Source organism: Danio rerio, chromosome 3 (genome assembly GCF_049306965.1).
Source record: "Danio rerio strain Tuebingen ecotype United States chromosome 3, GRCz12tu, whole genome shotgun sequence".
NCBI lineage: Eukaryota > Metazoa > Chordata > Actinopteri > Cypriniformes > Danionidae > Danio > Danio rerio.
Genome location: NC_133178.1, coordinates 35995001 through 36017267, shown reverse-complemented (window position 1 = coordinate 36017267; position 22267 = coordinate 35995001). Strand labels below are relative to the sequence as shown.

The 22267-nt window shown below is 35.8% G+C and overlaps 2 protein-coding genes across 3 annotated transcripts in view; one reads left to right on the top strand and one right to left on the bottom strand.

Annotated features, from left to right (window-relative positions):
• Positions 1 to 1646: 1646 nt before the first annotated feature.
• Positions 1647 to 14740, top strand: mlx (MAX dimerization protein MLX). Of its 2 annotated transcripts, none has more exons than NM_001309416.1 (8): positions 1647 to 1729; positions 2588 to 2624; positions 4059 to 4148; positions 4619 to 4728; positions 6282 to 6384; positions 6484 to 6583; positions 10691 to 10892; positions 13331 to 14740. In NM_001309416.1, the coding sequence occupies exons 1-8, from the start codon at positions 1688 to 1690 to the stop codon at positions 13385 to 13387; spliced, it is 741 nt and encodes a 246-aa protein (NP_001296345.1). In that variant the 5' UTR covers positions 1647 to 1687; the 3' UTR covers positions 13388 to 14740. The 2 variants fall into 2 exon arrangements, with proteins under 2 accessions (NP_001296345.1, NP_001019394.2); NM_001024223.2 differs by having other exon boundaries at positions 2585 to 2624.
• psmc3ip (PSMC3 interacting protein) overlaps positions 14690 to 22267 on the bottom strand; it is a 22921-nt gene continuing 15343 nt past the window's right edge. Inside the window, 6 exon segments of the mRNA NM_001002124.2 lie at positions 14690 to 14952; positions 16871 to 16930; positions 17197 to 17250; positions 19510 to 19655; positions 19750 to 19861; positions 20982 to 21071. Of these exon segments, the coding sequence (NP_001002124.1) occupies positions 14896 to 14952; positions 16871 to 16930; positions 17197 to 17250; positions 19510 to 19655; positions 19750 to 19861; positions 20982 to 21071 (519 nt within the window). The 3' untranslated portion in view covers positions 14690 to 14895.

The window sequence follows — 22267 nt, the reverse complement described above, 5'->3', positions numbered from 1 at the left end:
TGTATCATGTGTGCATGTGTATGGTGTGTGTATATGTAATCTATAGAATGTATGGATCATGTATATCATGAATATCATGTGTATCTTGTATGGTGTGTATATGTATAGAATGTATTATCTATGTATATGTATAGAGTGTATCATGTGTGCAAATGTATGACTCACTTTTCATGCCAGAGACCCTGGTTCTATTTTAGACCCTAACATGTGTGCATATGTATAGAGTGTTTCATGTGTCCATATATCTATAGAATGTATCGCGTGTGTGTGTGTGTATGTGTGTGTGTGTGTGTGTGTGTGTGTGTGTGTGTGTCATGTGTGTATATGTATTGAGTGTATCATGTGTGTTTATGTAAGAAGCGTATTATGAGTGCATATGTATGGAGTATATAATGTGTGCATATATGTATAGAATATTTCATGTGTGTATGGAGTGTATCAGGTCCAGGTATTATATCAACTCCTAGTAGCTCCGAGACCTGGGTTCTATCCCAGACCCTGACATGAGTGTTATGTGTGTGTATATGTAAGGAGTGTATCATAAGTGTGTATATGTATGGAATGTACCATCTGTGTATATGTATAGAGTGCATATGTATAGAACGTATCATTTGTGCGAATGTATGGACTGTGTATATGTACATAGTGTATCATCTCTGTATGGAATGTGTCATGTGTGCATATGTATAGAGTGTGTTGTGTGTGTATGTATAGAATGTGTCATGTGTGTATATCTAAATAGAATGTATCATGTGTGCTTATGTATGAAGTGTACCAGGTCCTTTCGTCGTATGGGTTCATCAACTCTCAATCTTAACACATATATATACACAGTACAGTATATATACAGTTGATGTCTGAATTTATTTTTTTCATATTTCCCAAATTATATTTAACAGAGCAAGGAAATTTTTACAGTATGTCTGATAATATTTCAGCTAGAAAAGCAGTTTTTAATTAAAAAAAAATATTAATAATTTTAAGTTTAAAATTATTAGCCCTTTTATGCCATATATTATAGTCTACAGAACAAACCATCATCATAAAATAACATGCCTAATTACCCTAACCTGGCTAGTTAACCTAATTAACCTAGCTAGGTCTTTAAATGTCACTGTATAGAAGTGTCTTGAAAAACATCTAGTAAAATATTATTTACTGTCATCATATCAAAGATAAAATAAAGTTACATACCGTTATTATGAGTTATATTCAGGGGGTCTCATAATTCTAACTTCAACTATAGATAGATAGATAGATAGATAGATAGATAGATAGATAGATAGATAGATAGATAGATAGATAGATAGATAGATAGATAGATAGATAGATAGATAGATAGATAGATAGATAGATAGATAGATAGATGTGTGCGTGCGTGCGTGCGTGCGTGTCATTTACAATGAGTGATGTTTAACTCTAATTTTAACTCTTATAGCACCACCACGTGGAATAAATGACCACATACTGCTAAGAGATGCATAGATAAATTATAGTCTGATGCATATATGGACTGTATTAATACGTTAACGTGATGTGTAAAGAAAACGTGAATGAACGAATCAACACTAATGAGTTAACCGAAAGGCACCAAAATGTGTCAAACGCTGTGGGAGGATAAGTTTGTAGACAGATTATGGCCACTAGGAGGCGCAGCTTGTAACATCCCGTCATTGTTTATTCCAAAATGACGGAAAACAGCGCGTCGCCGGAGGATCCCTGGCTAAAAGTAAGCAAAACTAGTCACATAAAAAACATATTTTGGTTTTATACAACCCTTTCCTTCAGAATCACCCTCGTGATGCGTGTGTCTTTTAATCGCTGGTCCGTAGGGTTTGGTTTCACTCTCTAGCTCAGCTGGCTAACCTTAAAGTTCAGCAAGTCAAAGAACAATTATCCTCCTTCCCACATGACCCTAATCTGTCTTTCCAGAGCTGATATTGAAAACAAATCACTGCCGAAACAAAAACATTTATTATTCTGAAGGTTTATTTGAATAACAGTCTGTTTAAGCTATGTTGTTGATAGTATTAAGGAAGCTATGTAACAGATGTGCAAGAGTTGAAACCGCTAAGCTAACTTGCTTGTTGGCTACATTGACTATATCTGGATGTGTTTCAAAACGTATGTAACTGCCTATCTAGGCTGACAGTTTATTTGGCGCAGACAATTCGTTCGAACTACCGAACCGACTCCCTTGAAGGACTCGATTCTACCAGGTTCTTTCTTTTGTTTGTTTGACCCTTTGTTTGATTTCTTTATTGTCCCTTTTTTAACGTTATTCTCTTCATACGCACTAAATAAAGTACACCCTCATTTCCACACGCTAATGGCACTGTGACAATATGGCAGTGATTGCTCAATCTGAAAGTTTTGAGACACAATATGTATGTAGATGAAATATCAGCTTTTAAAGGGATTTATTTGGGACACATCACAGTAGGGAGTTAGATGTGTCCTAGATAAAGGTGTAAGGCAGGACAGGTCACTCAGCCTGTGTTTGGGTTGGTTATCAACATCAGTGTGTCTTGTTTTGACTGTTTTTTCTGTTTGTCTTTCTCCACCTCCTGTCACCATGTCTCAGCAGACGGATGGCACCTTCAGTGACAACGGCTTTGACCACAGTAAGTAGATCAATAAGTCTCAACTGTCAGTCGATACCAAGATGAAAAAAATGACTTTAATAACGAAAATCAGAAAGGTTATTATAGCAAGCTGTCTTTAATATTTCTAGAAATATATCTAATGTCATGCTACCTGTACTTTTTGATACTAGTATCATTTTAAGTACTATTACTTATTGATACATGCATTTCTACTTAAACATAGAAGAAAACCTCTCTCATAGAGAGAAACATAGTTTAGTGCACTGTCCTGCTCCTAACGTTTGTGTAATACTTTATTTTTAAATTAAGTGAACTATTTAGCAGTTTTGACGCAAAACAATTTAGCGCTTTTGTCATTTATTAATGATTTATTAATGATTAAAAAGTCTGTCGATAACTTGTGTTTGTTTGAATATTTCTTTTATTCTGAATTTTTTTTGCCATAAAGATAGCCAGTAAATCTGACATAGCATTAAATAAAAGATGTGAAAAGATACGACATTAGTACTCATTAATTTGTACTTTTTAATAGATAGAAGTACTTTTCATTAGATACTACCTATTAAAGCATCTGTTTATAGGTACCAGTATGTAACGATAAAGCACTAGAGTCTAAATAATAGAAACTAGTGTCAAATAATCTTCAATCAGTGTATAAAATATGTCACATTTGGAATACATAGTTGCCAAAACTAGATGTACATACTAGTGAAAATAGATCCCTATATACAAAAATGGAAACTATGTTAAATTAGAATAACAGCCCCCCTCTTTATTTTCCCCCAATTTCTGTTTAACAGAGAGATTTTCTCAACACATATCTAAGCATAATAGTTTTAATAACTAATTTCTAATAACTGATTTCTTTTATCTTTGCCATGATGACAGTAAATAATATTTGACTAGATATTTTTCAAGACACTTCTATACAGCTTAAAGTGACATTTAAAGGCTTAACTAGGTTAATTAGGTTAACTAGGCAGGTTAGGGTAATTAGGCAAGTTATTGTATAACGATGGTTTGTTCTGTAGACTATCCAAAAAAAAATTGGCTTAAAGGGGCTCATAATTTTGACACTAAAATGGCTTTTAAAAATTAAAAACTGCTTTCATTCTAGCCGAAATAAAATGGATAAGACTTTTTTCAGACGAAAAAATATTATCAGACATAATATTTTTTGCTCTTTTAAACATCATTTGGGAAATTTTTAGAAAAGAAAGTGATGCACTAGGGTAACAAGGTTATTAGTTCTATAATAGTTACTTAAAGCTAATATATTAATTACAAACATGCACGTATGAAAACTAATTCTATCATTCTATTTTTTTTTTATCTATAAAACTAACACTAGTATTAAAAACTGTTTGCTTTGTTCTGTGCAATATTGGACTTACCAAACACATGACAATTTTATTGAAATATTTACATTTTCCTTGACCTCCATATCTCTAGGTTTTTTTGCAGAGAGCGCACGTAAAGGAAGTTTGGTGTCTAGAGCCAACAGTATCGGATCCACAAGTGCCTCTTCAGTACCAAACACAGGTGATGATACTGCTATTTATTCAGTGTCAAACATAGCCGTTTGTTGTGTATATCAAACTCTTTACTCTGAATTTCCCATTGTTTCCTGTTCAGAATCACAAGGTTATTCATCAGTCACCTTTCACTGTGAATGATTCATCCATGCATGCATTTTATTCATTCCCTTTTCCTTCTTTTTATTATCGTCTTAACTGGATTTTCCTTTGGTGATTTTGCATGACAGACTTCATGTATATTTAAATACGTTTTAAACAGCTGACTTGTTATAATCTTTTTTGATAATCCACTTGAGTAACAGAGTGAATGAAAATGTGTCAATATTTCCCTATTATCTGCATTTTAAGATGGACAATGAAATACTTTTGTTATCAATTTAGTTTATTTTGTTTTGTGTCTTTTGCTTCAGTTTTTTTGTGTGATCTTAATGACTGCTGATGGCTAACAGATATTTGTTCCTCCCATTGGTTTAGATGATGAAGACAGTGACAACAGACATGAGACGCCTTATAAAGAGTCATATAAAGACCGCAGGAGGCACGCACACACGCAGGCAGAGCAGAAACGCAGGGACGCCATCAAGGTATGTGTGACGCTTTTCAGGCTAACAGACAGACACATGGAAAAAAGTAGCTGACGAAATAAAAGTCTTTTCTGGTTTATTAGTACACTAGTATGACAAACTAGAGTAACCAGTTTGGTTTGGATTCAAAGTAGAGTGATCATTCTTTTTGTAATTGACTTTAAAATACAAATGCCCAGTCTTAAAGGGGAAAAAAGGTGATGAACGTTTTAAGAATACAATAAGCAGTTTATACAACTGACCCTGTTGGAATTGCTGTTTCTTCTTTCTCTTCTTTTTCTTATCCAGAATGAATCGCTATTTTGTTTAGATTTTGATCTAAACATGCCCGAAAACTCACAAAACATTGCATCTGCCCCAGAAGTAGCAAAAATTTACGTTTGTTATAGGTTTCCGAAGTGGGCGTGGCAAAATGACATGACAGCTCCACCCATGCACATTAAACAGACTAGCCTCCAAGCTACGATTCACGCACACATATTAAAACTGACAGACCTGCCTGAAAATTCTCACGTTCGATAAGATTCCTCTCCTGAAGACATCTGCATGCCAATATCGAGTCACAGTCATAGCACCACCTGCTGACAGAAGGAAGTTTGGCATATATTGATGATTTCTGAATTTTTTTTTAGATATTTATCAGCTTAATATATTATTGTTCGCTGTGCTCTGTCATCCTGAGGCCACCGAGTGGTCCCAGGTCCCTTTCATTGCTGCTTGCAGCTTTAATTTGACTTGTGTTTACTAGTTTAGGAAACATAATAAATCTAAGAAATAGAAAAAGGTAACACTTTCATTTAAGGTGTCCATATATATGTTCCACTACTTACATATACGTACACCAATTATAAAAATGAGTTAGTTATGCATAATTACGCACAACTAACCTATATTTAGTAGGTACATGTAATTAATTGACATGTAAAACAGTAGTTACATAAATAGTTACACTGTAACAAGGACATAAAGAAAATGTATCAAATAAAATCAAGAAAATTTTGTGCTCATTTTATGGCGGCTCTTTGGAGGGGACCTAAGTAGGATCATTATTATTATAAAAACTATTATTGCTATTATGATTATTTTAAAGCTCTACGTTTGCTGTTGTACGTCTGTTGATATGTTTTGTTGATTTGCATCATTAGGCCACAAAAAAATACAAAAATAAATCAATTTCACAATGCTGTATATTATTGCTACTACCAGTTAAGTGAAAGAAATAATAATATTGTAATATGTCAATGTAAAAATAAAGTGTAAGAATCAATTTAATTTTAGCAGTTGTAAACGTATGTTATAATGTTTATATTAAATCTTAATTACTTTTTATTTTTAAAACATCAGGCTTTTATTTTGCTGGAAAACTACAGCGAGATTAGCACATTGTATTTCCAAGTGCAAAACCCAAACTCTTGGCAGATACTAAGATGAGTTGTGTTTACTTTGCACCAAGCCATTGAAAACCCTAAGTAGCTTGCTTATAAAATAGCACAGTTCTGCATGTTGCAAGTTTAACTCCTTCAAATTATCTCCATGGATCTTTAATCTCACAGAAAGGCTATGATGACCTGCAGTCTATAGTGCCTACATGTCAGCAGCAGTCAGACTTCTCCATGGCCACACAAAAGATGAGCAAAGCTACAGTCCTGCAAAAGAGTGAGAACCTTCAATACCTATTTATATGCTGTTGTCATCTTGTGTGGAATGAAAAGGCTCAGCAACTTTATATGTGTGTGTGTGTGTCTGTGTGTGTAGCAATCGACTACATTCAGTTTCTCCACAAAGAAAAGAAGAAGCAGGAAGAGGATGTTTCCACACTTAGGAAGGAGGTGATGGCGCTGAAAATTATGAAAACGTGAGTAGTTGGTTATTTAGAGGGGGGCCGGAAACATTTTAACAGCTCATGCAGACAAGTATAGATTCAGTTACACTCCTGTAGGGCTTTTTCAGGTTTCATAAGGCTTTATCTGACACCATCATTCTTCTGTTAAGAAAGATAAAAAACACCCTTTTAGGAGAACAAAGTTTTCAACCAAAAACAACTATTTTTAAGAGTTTTTCCTGTTCGTTTACAAAACAGCATTTTTGGGGACTAAAAATGGGTCACAAGGTAGAAGTTTTTGAAAACGCTGCAATTGTTGAGTGTGTGTAAACGCCTGAAAAAACAATCTTTGAAATTTATGACGTCATGTGTGCTGAATGGTATGCATTTAGTGTAATGTAGATTAAAGACAAGCACAAACACATAACATTGACAGAGTATGTGGAGGTGTTGTTGTTTGCTAACAATCCATAATCTAAGTGTCGATTTACTTCATATTACAACTAAAAGTGGAGACGCATCTTACACACACACACTGCAAATTTTATGTACACACCAGCAACAAGCTGCCAATGACCTTTTGTCACTTCCTTAAAGGTAGCACTAACAAGTAGACCAAATACTGGCCTGGCATATGTAATACAGTCCTTTTGTAAATGTGTAAAGCAGTGGTCACACTAGAGTTTGAGGTTGCAAAATTCTGTCATATTACGCTGTGAAACTGGGCAGGATAAAACAAGATGATTAAGACATCAAATTATGGAGCAATTGCTTGCTTTATGAAATTTCAGTACAGAAAAGTCACGTTTGGAATGGATCATGCAGTTACGTGATGCGATTTCACAGGTCAGGGTTCACTGAACTTTTGAACGCAGTGAATCTTGTTGCAGGAGCTTGTGTTTCTGGTCTGTTGAATTTGCATGCGTTTGAAAGGAACTCACTGTACCGTTCACACTACACGACTTGATTTTGTGTCTTTAAATCGCTGTGGTGTTTACACTACGCAACACTACCTAAATTATCCACAAGAGGGGGTCACACACTACATGATCTGACAACAACTCGTTCCACAACAGCTCAGTCAAGCACAGCCAATAAAATGTTGAGGGAGGAGACAGCAAAAAAAACTGAACACTATTGGCTGCTTGAGTGCTGATAACATCACTGACCGTAGCTATGTTTCCATCCAAAAATGCTAAATAAATTTATGCGCAAAACTGGATTATTGCATAAAAAATATATATGTATAAAGCAGCGTTTCCATCCAACAAGTCAAAGCCAACAAAATTGTCTCTTCTTGATTATCTGGCACCAAATATCAACAGTAAAAACGGAATTTGCTGCGGTAGGAGAAGCTGCGCGAATCTTTTCATTTAATAAATGACTTGCACTTTAGAAGGCAATCCCGACACGCAGTGGGCGCGTGGTGAAATTTGAAGGCGTGAGACGTGGAGCACTTTTCTAAAAGCTTTAAAGGAAATGTTTAAAAATATTGTCAGTCAGCTGATGCATCAGCAGATCAGTCGCTCATTTGCAAGGTTTACTAAAAGTGAGGTCCAGGGGCCTGTTTCAGAAAGGAGGTTAAGTAAAGTATTTTAACCCTGAAATGAGGGAAACTCTGGGTTTTCCGTTTCAAAATGGCAGGTTTGTCAAACTGGAGAAACCAGGGTAAGTCAAGCCTGTTTCTGAAAGAAAGGTAACTTTAACTCAGAGTCAGTTACCATGGTAACTTACTCTGTGAACCTAACCTGGTCAGAAGCAGGTTTTATTCTCTAAACTCAGAATTTCTGTTGGTCTCCTCCCTTTTTTAAAGATGAAGTGTTTTTTCTCGCCGTAGCCTTACGTTTCCACCCACTTTTTTGATGCTCATATTTAATATGTGCCTAAAAACGATTGATGGACACGTCATGATGCACATAAGTTTTGAAAATATGCATAAAAACACATGCATAACTGAGTAGGAAAACCTTTTATTCGATAGAAAATATGCGCATAAACTATGATGGAAACACTTTTACTGAACAAATTACAGTATGTGCATTAAAAAAGGTTATGATATGATGATGAAAATGTGTGTAAATGGACAAACCAGCAGGCTGAGCACACTACACATCTTAAATGTTGTTTTGCTCATTTTAAAATGCCTTAACTGTTTCAGTATTAGCGTATATAATTAATTACTTCCGATCATCTGGAGCGTGTTAAGAATCTCCGCGTCTCATGGCTTCAAACGCCCCCACGTGTTCACCGTGTGTCAGCATTGTCTTCTGACTCTGAGGCGCAAGTACATTTATAAATAAAGAAATAATTGACAGCTTCTTCTACCACAGTAAATTCTGTTTTTACTGTTGATAATTAATCAGTTAATCAGGAAGTGACAATTTTGTTATCTTTGACTCGTTGGATGGCAACGCTGCTTTATTCACATCTTTTATGCAATATTCCAGTTTTGCACATAAATTTATGTAATATACTTGGATGGAAACATACATTGCCTACATTTTAGTCACACACAGAACAAAGTCACGTACGAGAATGGCTTGTCCCTTTTTAAAAGCATAAATAATTAGCTTAAATTTACTGACCTTCGACATGTACTGTTACTAGATTAATGGAATTATTATTCTTATAACATTTTTTTCTAGTTCTGCTTACCTTCTAAATGTTATATCAAACTATCACTTGATCAGTAAAAAAGGCAGACACACAAGTTCACTGTTAAATCAATTAATACTTGATAAACATGTATAAATGTTTAGAAAAAAATATAATTGTCAAACATTACATTACTTATTTTATTATACTTAAATATTTAAATGAAAAATTACACATTAACTTGAGCAGCTGTTTTCCCAGGCTGTCTCTGTTTCACTGATGGTTGCTTCGTTTTAAATATATACACTCATATTTGCTATAACTTTGCATCATCACATCAAGTTCAGCTGGAGAAAGAAATGCTGATCTCTTTTTTTAAGATGGTGCCATGGTCACCCGTAATATCTGCCCTCCATTAATAATGCCTTTTTATAGTCACGGTGTGTGAGCTTAACTCTGAGTTGATCTACTCAGCTATTCTGAAACCCAAAACTTTGAGTTTTTAATCTCTCGGTAAATCAACTCAGAGTTTAAGTTTAAACTCTGAGTTGTTTGAACCTCCTTACTGAAACAGGCCCCAGATCTTTGCTGGTGTTCAAGTATCTTAACTAAATATTTATAAGCTATATTACCAAAAAGATATTTTTACAATAATGGTGTCATAAAATATGATGACAGACATTCAAAGCTTAATTTTAAAATCTCAATAGAAGCTTTGAATGTAAATATGATGTCTTATATGAGAACGGTCAGAATGAATGCTATGGTAATTCTGAAAGTTATAGAATTCTAGTTCCACTGTTAATATTTTAGCCTTATCTCGTGTCTGTGTAAACATACAGAGTGAGGCGAGTGCATCAATGCCCGTTCTGGCCAATCACAGACATTTCTGTTGAGCTTCTGAGCACAACAGCCATTCAGCTCATGCTCATATGCTCACTCATTGGCTGCAGCTCGTCACTACATCTGACCGCACATGGGGTTGAGTCGACCAGCTGCTCTGGAATATTCAGCACGCTAGATATTGGATTTTCGTTTGCGAGGTGTTGGCTACGCATCAGCGAGCCTCTTTGATGCGCCATTCGGTTGTTCACACATAAAGACTGCCAAGCGCCGAGCACCCCCAGATTTTTTCCTGATCACAGCCCGATCTGTTGGCAGGCTTGTAACTTTCAAATCGGGTTCAAAACAGGCTTAAAATCCTGTAGTGTGAACTAGGCTTTAAAAGTACAGACACTAGCCAGTCAACACAGAGAATAGTGCTAAGTCAATATGGAGGAAAAGCTTATGATCACGGTTGGTAATCACCCAGTGCCTTATGATCAATCCGTGTATATATTTAATCACTACTACTACTATGCTTTTTTTGTGTCAGGGTCCAAACTGGGTGCGATAGGCTATCGTCAACATGACAATCACGTCAATGTGAAGCTTTTGAACCATCAAGCGTTAAAACCTTTAGATCTTAGAGTGAGGGAGATATTCAGAAAAAAATGTCTTTGTTCAAATGTGTGTCTAAAAGGCAGATTGTGTGGTTTGTTTCAGGAACTATGAGCACATTGTGAAGGCCCATCAGAATAACCCTCAGCAGGGCAGCGAGCAGGTTTCAGATCAGGTGAAGTTCAGTGTTTTTCAGAGCATCATGGACTCTCTGTTCCAGTCCTTCAGTGCCTCAGTGTCGGTCAGCAGTTTTCAGGAGCTTTCCGCCTGTGTCTTCAGCTGGATAGAGGAACACTGCAAGCCACAGGTACACAAGCTCACACATTTAATGGGATAGTTCAACCAAAAATCAAAATGTACCTGCTATCTATTCACCTTCAAGTAAGTTTTTTAAACACAAAATAAATATGTGAATGATTGTTTGTTTTGGCTGAACTATCCCTTAAATTTCATATTTTTCCAGTTTTATAAATTGTTATTATTAAATATTTTTAATATAACATAATTGGGGCTAGAGATTTCCCCAGTCTGACGTATGACAAAATGCATGTTTGGTAAATTTTCTGGTAAAACATTTGGTTAAAGTGGCAAAATGTTAGTTTTAGTCTAAATATTGACCACAACTGTATTTAAAGACTACATCGCTTTGTAAGCTTTGTGTAATTTACTGAATATGGATTGAGAAAAGCTTTAAAATATTTTCACTTCTGTATATATTTTTTATATTTACCCCTTTTACAAAGGCAACATTTAGCCCCATACTAGCCACAGTATTGTTGTTGCAGATGAAATATAACACGGAAAACGCCATTAAAATATATTTTCAGTAGGCTAGATATTTACAGTCAAACAAACATCTCTACCGAAGCCTACTACATGAAGATTGGTCTCGCGCGTACACCATGTTTGTAGTTTTTTTTACAATTTTCACCCGCATGTGTAGTTCTAATCGAATTTACATCGGATGTGCTGTGGGCAATATCAGTGGTTAGAGTATCAACGGTTCTACACTTAATTTTTACTGGAAATAGTAAACCATACATGATTCTTCGGCATACTCTTTTCAGGATACTACTATTTGGGACACACTAATTCTATTTTTAAATACTATTTAGGACAGATAGTATGTGAATTGGGACACAGCATCAGTCATAAACTAGGCTTTTGTTTGTTGTGAATACACACTCTCTAGTGGCAAAAATGACATATTGTGCCTTTAAAGGGCACCTATGATGAGAAATCTACTTTTCAAGCTGTTTGGACAGACGTGTGAAGGTATAGTACAGGTGTGGGCAAACTTGATCCTGGAGGGCCAGTGTCCTGCATAGTTTAGCTCCAACCCTATTCAAACAGACCTCCCTATAGAGTTCAAGTGATCTTGAAGACACTGATTAGTTTGTTCAGGTGTGTTTGACTAGTGTTGGAACAAAACTCTGCAGCGACACCAGCCCTCGAGGATCAAGTTTGCCCATCCCAGATATTGTATATAGACCGTCATATTGGGGTGATATAAACACACCCAGTCCTTTTTTTTTTCAATTTAACAAAATATAAGCGGTGGACTAATTGGAGCGGTTTTGAGACCGCAACTTGATGTAGTAGTGCGGTCCCCCTGCCCACGAATATTGATTGACATGCGCGCATTACCATACCATTTTTTGGTTCACGTCCGCCATTTTCAGTGTGTGAGTCAAAGCGATATCACAAAAAGAACACCCTTGCTTTATTTTTGGCTGTAAGGCTCATTTGGCTCAACACAGGAGCCTTCATTGTCTTCCTGCAAATGAGCAAGAGATTTACATTTAGCGGCCATTTGCGCTGAACACATAGTGAATGCAACATACCGAGAATCAGGCCATTTAAAATAGCTGATCCACTGAGTCTTTCAGCACTCTCTCCAAAAACATTTGATTGATCTCGGCTGGCGGATCAACATTCACCACATGATCGCTCTCATCAGCGCCATTGTTTGTAACTTTAGGTGGGTTTGCAAATGTGTGTACTTTTCATTGCATCTTCCTTAAACTTCAGCCGTCACAGAAGCTCCCTGTCATCTCAACTAGGTGCGGCTGTAAAGTTTGAGCGTGTTGCCTCGTGTGCGCATCCCTCCATTGGAAATAATGAACTTGCCTTAGTTATAGCCTCAGTCTAAGTTAATCCAGTGTGCGTGGTTATTAGTCTCGGTGTACAAGCTCGGAACTTCAAACTAGCACACAGTTGGCATAACTTTTAGTAGCTGCAGTTTTGATTCGTGCAGAAAAACGGTGTTGAGAAGCCTTTATGATTAATTAACCGTGACGAATTAAAGCGCGGTTAATAGTGAAATCGATTAATCATTACATCCCTGTACGGATGATGCATGCATCGTTACATAGCGGCTTTAAAACTATACAAAGACACAAATGATTTTGTAGCTACTACTCTGACACATTCTGGCACATTAGGAATATTGATTCCTCAACAGTAGTCTCTGGTTGGTCTGTGTCCAAGTCGAACATGTACGGCTGAAAAACTAATTTTCATGTGAAGCAGCACACCCCTAAAACAACAACCTGTGTAAACGCCCCCAAAATGACTTTTTTTTTTTTACACATAATAAAGAAATCTGATTTGTGTTTTGAACTGAGCCTAAACTGGCACACTCAGGAGAACCATAATATTAAATCTTAAAAAAAGGGGTGCCCTTTAAATAACTTTTGAAAATGCTTTAAATAACCACGTTTTATTGTTCTTTATTGTTGACAGACGCTGAGGGAGTTTGTGGTGACTGTACTGCAGCAGGTGAATGGTCAACTGTACTGAAGCGGTCAATATGTCTGCCCCTCAGGCTATTATCTTATTCAAGAAAATAAAGACACTTAAATACACACACACACACACACAAAATACAGCAGGGCTCAGCACACTACTGGACTAGAGTGCATTGAAGAACTCTGATGAAATGAAGCAGTGTCAAGTATTGACTGATGTTGTGTAGCATTTATGGCAGTGATTCCAATCAAAAAGTGTGCAAATGCAATAATTTAGCCATATCTGTCAATTTATAACTAGTGATTTAAAAGGTACTAAGAGGGAAAAACATGTTTGAGATTGAATATTCTGTTTCCTCGTACACTTTTAGCTTATGTGTTTTGTTTAGTCAGTGTTTTCAAAAAACACCTCAGTCCTTAAGAGTAATCATATCAGTTCAGTTTTCCCCTCAGTATTTGCATGTTCACAGATAAAACAGCATCCTGACAACCCCAAATAAGAACTGTCTAAAACTGAGGTGTGAAATGTTTCTTAATTTGCTCTATTATAAACCAGACAGCTGCCTGTGAATGATAAAGCCTGGTGTGTTGCGTTAGATTATCACCTTTACCTCATGTTCAAGATGTTTTCCAAAGCACAACTAGGTTTTGGCCTTTGCAATTAGCTTAGTGCTGGAAAGGGGAGCTGAAAGATCTAGTTACACTGTGATGTATCACTGTCAGTTGTTTTTTTAACATCCAAAAACAGCTGTCCTGTACATTTAAAAAAAAAATAAGTCAGGCGATGCTGAGCCATCCTTTCATTTTAAGCATTTAGGTTCCTCTTTTAAGCTACTGTCCTTGGGATTCTGTGACCAAAGATTGCAGCGTCTACGCACAAATAATGGAATATGAACCTCTTATTATCATGTGATGTTGATTTTTGTTCATCTGTGTGTTTGTCGCAATTATGTCCAGTGTTTTATTCTATGTTTATGTTGATAGTTTAAGCTCTTGTGATCAGTATGTGCTGCGTAAGCTATCATTGAAGACATGCAGACATCTTTTTGCTTGGTAGCAACTTCACATGGTGTGACCGCCCAAATCTATTTATATTTATGATGATGTTAATTAAGGCATAATTAGAATTGATGTCAACTCAGGACAGATTTTGGTGTACTGAGATTGTTTAAAATAATAAACGATGAGCAGATGATTGTGCAATCAACTGTGCTGGAATAAGGGACGTCTTTACTAGTGAAGCCATACAATGAAATGCTAACTCACAGAAACGACGCTGCGTCTTGCTCATTTACTATACTCCGCTCTGTGCTTCTGCATTTCTGAATTCAATGAGAGAATCCGCTTGAAATATTTTTGTATCTGTATCATTTTTTAATTGAAAAATAAAGAATGTTCAAACTTATTTACAGCCTGGTGGTTTGTTCCCAAAATAAGAATTATAAATAGAGTTGGTTTTCAATAGAACTGTTCTTTTACTGTCCCAGAATGCATTACTTTGTGACATTTCTAAAGGTCAGGTTTCCTGGCAGCATCAGAATTAATCAGCTTGCCTTTTCGTCAGATGTTGGGCATTGTCACTTTATGGTCCTCGTCTGTTTCAATCCCAGCCTCCTCCTGACAAAACACAAAGGCAACTTTAAAGCTACCATGAAAACACTCGTTTTTACTGAACGTTTTAATTCAGCAATTAAGTAATATTATAATAACTTCCCCTCATTTGACATTCTCATTTTCGGATGATGTGAATATTAATACAAGGGCAAGACAAACTATGAGTTAAATTATATTTCCACAATATTTAGCTAAATAATAAAAATCTATTAATTTCTCAATAGGGAAACAATCTTAAAAAGTAAAAACCAATTTCCTTTCAAAGTCAGACCTATTGTGAGCTCCAAGGTTGTTAATCAACTATATGCTTTTACTCCAACTCACTTAAAAACAATCACGTAATAGCTGAATTTGTGAAGAAAAACTACATCATGTAACGTTTTTTTTTTTTTTCATATTCTGCTATAAAACTATTGTTTAAAATGTAGGTTAGTTGAGTTTAAAATGATGTTGTACAGAAAGTTCCACCAATCAGGCGACTCCGAGCAAGTAAAACATGCCATAATAGCTCCTTAGCTCTGCTCAATCTCATGAAGTCGAGTAGGCCTCTCACTAGTGGTGGGCAGTGCAAGGCTTTATGAAACATTGAAATAGTTGAAGCAGATGTGTGCAAGCTTCGAAACGTTTCGAAACCCCACTCTACAGTGACATCTAGTGGTCATTTTTTAATTTATTGCTCTGTAACTGCTTCAGCAAAGAAACATTTACACAAATGGAGTATTTATATTCTACATTGTAGAATTAAGGTTTCAAGTGATTAAGTGAAGCGGTGGGAGTTCCTGACGAATCCAGGGTGATGCAGCTATAGACATTTGTTTATAAACACTCTGTTCTTGTGACGCATTTTGTTTTAACATTGGTCTGACATCTGAATGAACACTTTGAGAATAAATACGTCTTGTTATGGTCATTAATAAAATGAATAAAAATTAAGTGCAGTTACTCTGAGAACATGGAGTTTTCTGGGAGACAGAACAATACAGGAGATGGGCGGAAGATGGGTCTGAAATACGGGAGACTCCCAGGAAAAACGGGAGTGTTGGCAGGTATGCCTCTTGTTAGAAAGTAATTGCATCATTCTGAGTTCTGAGTAAGCACACATGAGAAAGCAAAACCGCTCGCACTTTAGACGGCCTTGTAAACAACTATGCGGCACGGTAAATTCTGCTCTTCTTGGCTTTGTGGCTGTTCATCAAGACGACGACAAGGTTTGTTTGAGCTTGGGTCAACCATGGCTTGATATTAAATGTATATATTATTACGATGTAATGTCTTCCCGGTGTATTTAAAAGTGGCACTTCATTCGTTTTCATTCTCCTGGCTACTGACATATCTCTGTAAACCAATAGCTGCGTGTCTTGCTCTGCCTTTCGGTACTATTTTGTTGTGCTAGGTACCCTTTCAAAAGGGTACCTAAAAAGTGGTATGGTACGGTTCACTTTTTGGTACCTTTGACAGTGGAAATGGCCATAAAAGCGTACCATACTGTACCACTCCGTAAAGGTGGACCCCAGATTAATAAAGGAAATAAGCCGAAAAGAAAATCAATGAATGACCACTCAGTGTAAACGGGCCAAAAGTCACATGACCTGGGTATTTCGGATCATGCATCGGTGCAGTGTTTTGAAACACTTGCGCTTCAGGATCTCGACACTGTCAAAACATCACTTTAATGTCAGCCATGCCGAACTCCCACTGCTATCAAAAATAATAAAATATGTTTTGCTATAAAATTGTTTCTCCAGATTTGTCTCCTTTTTTAATACAATAGTTTCTTTCGCCATGCTTCATGGGATTGCAGTTCTTTCCCTTATTAAAGCCATCCCTCATTAAAATACACAGTCTTTTAGCTTTGTTTTTTGTCTGATTTTCATATACAATACAAAAAAATGAAATGTTTATGTTCAAGAAGCTGACTCACCAAGAAGTGTTTTTTGCTCTTTGGGTAACCCTCCAAAATAGCTCCCATCATATCGGAAACCTAGCAGGTGAAGAAGAAAACTACTTTAAACCTGTGCTTGGATTGTTTTCAACTAAATATCTGTATAGTGCAAGTTAAATAGCATAACCAAAGGTAAAATGTGTTGGTACGATTGACCATTGACAGTGATAAATAGTACCACATTCTACAAGAGAAGTCTCCTCGGAAATGAACAGCAGCACTATGGCAGCATTATTCAAATGAGTTGGCATTTTGTCATTTGGGTAGAATAAGGTTGTGATTTAATGTTTTTCATGGATCATTACCAGTCTCTTCCTCTTCCTCCACTCTTTTACATAAGTCTCTCTCTCCTTGTAAACCTGAGGGGCAAGAAAAACATTTGTCAGCAACATAAACGAACATAATATTGACTGCCCCAGGACAGCGACATTATCTGAATAAACTTCACCTAATGAATCATACACATTCCAAAGACGCTGAAAGGTTTCATGATGTTATTTTTTGCATTACTTGCAAAAAAACTATTGAAAAGGCTGTGCTAAATAATAAGCAGAGCCCGGGGCCAAGTCAATGAATGCAGCTGTTATTTGTACTAATTCAACAATACGATTTATGCTCATCATTCATTCACAGAGTTTTCTGTCACATACTAAATATTGCTTATTTAAATACAAAACAATGTTACATAACTTAAGTTTTTTTTGGTTGAAATTGTGCGTGTGAGAGATGAAGTTTTACAGGGTGTTTGCATTCATTTATAGATGCTAGCTGTACAATTATTATTAATATTATTCTTGCAGAATTTGCTGAAAATAACTTTTTTTTTGCTTGTGAAAGTCTCTAAGGCTCAATCCCAATTCTATTTATGTACCCCTACCCTTTCCTGTTCCCCAAGGCCCTTAAAACCGAGAGTGAAGGGGACGGGCTTCAAAATTTACCCCTAAGAATTGGGACACCACTACAGCACCTGCACATGGCATCACGATCTCATGCTTCATATGAGATCAGACGATCGTGACTGCTGTAGTGATTCCAGTTGTGCTATTTTTTGGTATTTATCTTTAGGAAATCACTGAAGGCATATATTATGTTATCATAACGCATCTAATGTGGCAATAAGATCGTAACTGTACTGTGTATTTACACAGTGGCCATATTCATCTATGTAAACACACCAAAAACAACATTATAATTATTAATAATATTGACCTTGGCAGATTTTGTCCAATGACTTGCCTAATAAACCTAGTTAAGAATAGTTAATTTGCATTTGAATACTATTATCTTGCAAAATAACTAGTATATAAATAATAATAAACAAACACATAAATTAACATAATAAATTCATTCAGCAATACCCACTGTGCTGCCATAATAAATACAGTTATAAATGATAATAATTCTTATTATAATAATAAAAACAAAATTATTATGTACTGTAGAGCAGTGCAATTAATCGAAAATACGGTTTCGATTTCAAACGATTATGAAAAACCATTAATCGAGATAAACAATTATTCCATCATATACTGCCCCCTTTCCAGTTGTACACATTTGTTGTTCTGCAAAGCTCAGTTCCACTTGAAAATGACTTTTGCAGCACAGGATGAGCATCGTTCATATTTTTAAAAGTGCAAAAGAGCACATGCTGTTTGTGCGCGCACCGCGCTTAGCCTCGGACAGGCTCTGAGATGAGCAGAGCACACACATCTAACGCCATCTTAATGTGAACGCTTAAATGGTCAAATACATGCACATTTGTGTCAGAGCGAAGTGTTTAGTGATTATTCATATTAAAATCTCAGTTGTGTAATAAAGAAACAAGTTGAGAATCAAAAGACATGTGAAAGAGAAACCATATCAGAGCCAGACTATTCTTAGAGTGACAGTGCGCAATATTCCTGCTGCCGACTGTTTTTATCATTAATCAAACAACAATTAATCTAATTAACTAATTAAAGCTTAATTAGTGTAGATAGGCAAGTCATTGTATAACAGTAGTTCCTTCAGCAGACAATTAAAAAATATATATTTTTTAAAGGGATGTTAAGCTATTAAATGATGTCATGCTATTAAAATAGGTTTCAAAATATTTAAACCTGCTTTTATTCTAGCAGAAATAAAACAAATAAGCCATTCTCCACAAGAAAAAATATTATAGGAAATACTGTGAACAACTCCTCTGTTAAACATCATTTGGGAAATATTTATATATAAAAAATTCACAGAAGCGTGAATAATTTTGACTTAATTTTGACTTTGATCGCTTTGAATAATCGTGATTACACATATGACCAAAATATTCGTGATTATGATTTTTCCCATAATCGAGCAGCCTGTCATGGACTCTCATCGTGGTAAATAAAAAGTTTGTTATTACAAATTATTTATAAAAAAATTATTGTATTAAAATGTTTTGAAAAGAAAAACGGCACCAGGGAAATATTTGAAAAAGAGGAAGACAAGGGTTACCCTAACCCTAATTTTGTCTTCAACTGGATATAAACTATAAAATTCCTGGCAAGCAGAAAAAAAAATCTGATCTGTAAACAGATTTTACATTATGCATTTGACAAACAATGATCACCGGACATTAAAGAGTGCAGTGATTTTCAAACCTTCTCCCTCTCCTCAGGGGTCACATGATTTGTAGCTGATTTGATGTTCTCCAGCCGCTCTCTGTACCCAGAAATCTCTGCCTGCAGCTCCTGGATCTGTGCCTTCATCTCTGCCGTGGTTAATGAGCTGTTTAACTCCTTTAGCTCTGTGGGCACAGGCATGAACTTTCTACCAAACGCAAATGTGTGTACAAGTTCAAGCAACACATCTTTTCCCAGCAGAACAATGAAAGTACACACCTGTATCCAGCTGCCGGCAGCTCTGTGAAATGCTCTGTACTTCTGTATTGATTTCCCCAATACGATCATCCATCTTCCTAAGGTCAGCGTCACTCACATCTTCAAACTGAGACTGAAGGAACAGAACAGACATCTGTCAGGCTGATTCAGCAACACCAGACCCTAAATGAAGTTTATAACCAAGTCAAATGATTTTAACAAGACAGAATGTAAGACAGGACATCATTTTGTTCACCTGGGATTGATTGGATTGTTGTTGTTTTGATTTGTAGTGATTTCAGGCAGTGCTGCAGTAAGCACGTCATCAGACAATAGATTATGTTATTCAAGAGAATTTTATTTTCAAAGTTATTTGACTCTGGTTTTGGAGAGCTGTTTCTGAAAGCAGTTAGAACATTGTATAGCAGGTGTAATAGTTTTGTCAAACTTACGCATGGTACCTCGCAAAGATTTGATATTCATTGTCGTATTAGAATAGGTTGCCTTCTCTCTCCATTTTTATTTTTATTAGTTACTCAAGTTTTAGCACTGCATATTAAAATAAGTTAATTTAATGGTATCATTGCTTTTGAAGTACAATTTGTCAATACGAAGATGATTCAGCAATTTTTCAGAAAAACAGATTTGGAGTACCAAAAACGATCAGATATATTGAGGAATTCACTAATGTTTCAGGCCTTACAATAAATCTGGAAAAATCTGTATTGTTTCCCCTTAAAGAATGCTCCTTTATAAAAAAAAATCGAAAATATTCCTGTTAAACATACATTAAGATATCTGGGTGAAATCATTTATAAAAAAATAAATAGAAGAAATAAATAAAAAAAGAGAGAGAGACGAAAGTTGTTTTGATTTCAAGGGCTCATTAATACATTCTTTTAATAATTTAAAATTATTTACTGCAGATTTTTGTTTAATTGTTTATTTAACAAATTATATTTTAAACAGTCACTCCAGTCATTTTCAATTATATAGACTTTTCTTGTATTGGCACTGGATGAATCAGTGTATTTGAACAAATCTTTTGAATGAATGACTCATCGACTCACTCATAAAAACTATGGCTGTGTCCGATTCTCCTGTTACTCAGTAGGTACTGCATTTGAATTTAAACATACTACTCGGCCGTTAGAAAAGTGTGTTGTATACATTATGTAGGTTCTAGAGGTCAATCCAATCTTCACAGCCCAACGCCCTCCATTATAATGTATTATATGAGGCATTGGACCAACCTGATCTGCAAAGTAGATCTTCTGCTTTCCGTAGACTTTCTCTTTAATCTTGCCTTCCTGGGCCAGCTGCTCCACTGCTTTGACCACTGCCTGTAAATGTGCAGAAAAATCAAAGTTTTTAACCTTTAACTTCTTGACAGTTAATATTGTAATTAAAATGATTAAATATATTTTTCAAAAAGTCTCTGTAATAAGCATAAATCACACATTCCCAATTTACAAAATGTTTGTAAAGTGCTATAAAAAAAAAAGAAAATTAGCCGAATTATCTTTATCTGCTGGACAGATGTCTTTAAAACACAACTAATGAAATGTCATAGATATTTACATTAGACGTCACCTATGCTATTGTTGTCCATAGAATTGAGGAACTATGACGTCAATTTGTATGCAAAAACCCGGAAACGAGTTAGCATTTTAGCAGTTCCGGTTCCCTCAGTAAAATCACTTAAATAAGGTTTGGGGCTAACACAAACTCAAGATACTTTCACGTTTTGTTCTACAACATGAAACACATCAGTTATATCACACTCTTGAATTTTTAAATAAGTTATGCTTCTTTAAAAAGACGGTTGCTATCAAGTTACTAAATGGGACTACAGGCAGTGTCAGAGATATTATACGTCATTGAGCTGATCTGGTCTAGAGCACAGCTTGCTTGTGTTGGGCATTTGGATTTGTCTGTGATTCAAGTATTTTCATCAATAGTATTTTATAGTTTGTAGTATTTTTCTAATTGGGGTTTCATTTTGTGTGTAGATAATGCCTTCAGTTGTAAAGGCTGTCGAGACACATTCATTTGTTGATCTTTTATTTTAATTAAACGATATTATGAAGATACAGCTTACCAGTGCAGTCGGTCACTTTCCTGCTCTCAGTAATGCAAACGCGACAATAAATGTGTAAAAATACATGCATGTTAACTGTCATTTTAACGTGATCAAGTGATCTTTTGTCGTTTTTTTTCTTCATCAGAACACATTGATCTCTGTCATAACTGCAGTATTTACACTCCTCCATAAAATGTACAGCAGATGTGACTGTTTGGGCTGCTTTTCGCTGTACTTCGTGACATAAAAATAATATTGAATGTTGTTCTGTGTCTATGATAGAACTTGCAGGCATTTGATAGACTTGTTCCTCACGCCTCATTTCTGTCGTCTGTTAAGGTAAGCAGGCTGTGTGCACGCAAGCGATACAGTTATTATGGTGGCTTGAAAAGCCAACATACTGTTATCTCACTTAAACTTATTATTAGGCTGGCTTGTGTAGCAAGCCAGACTACT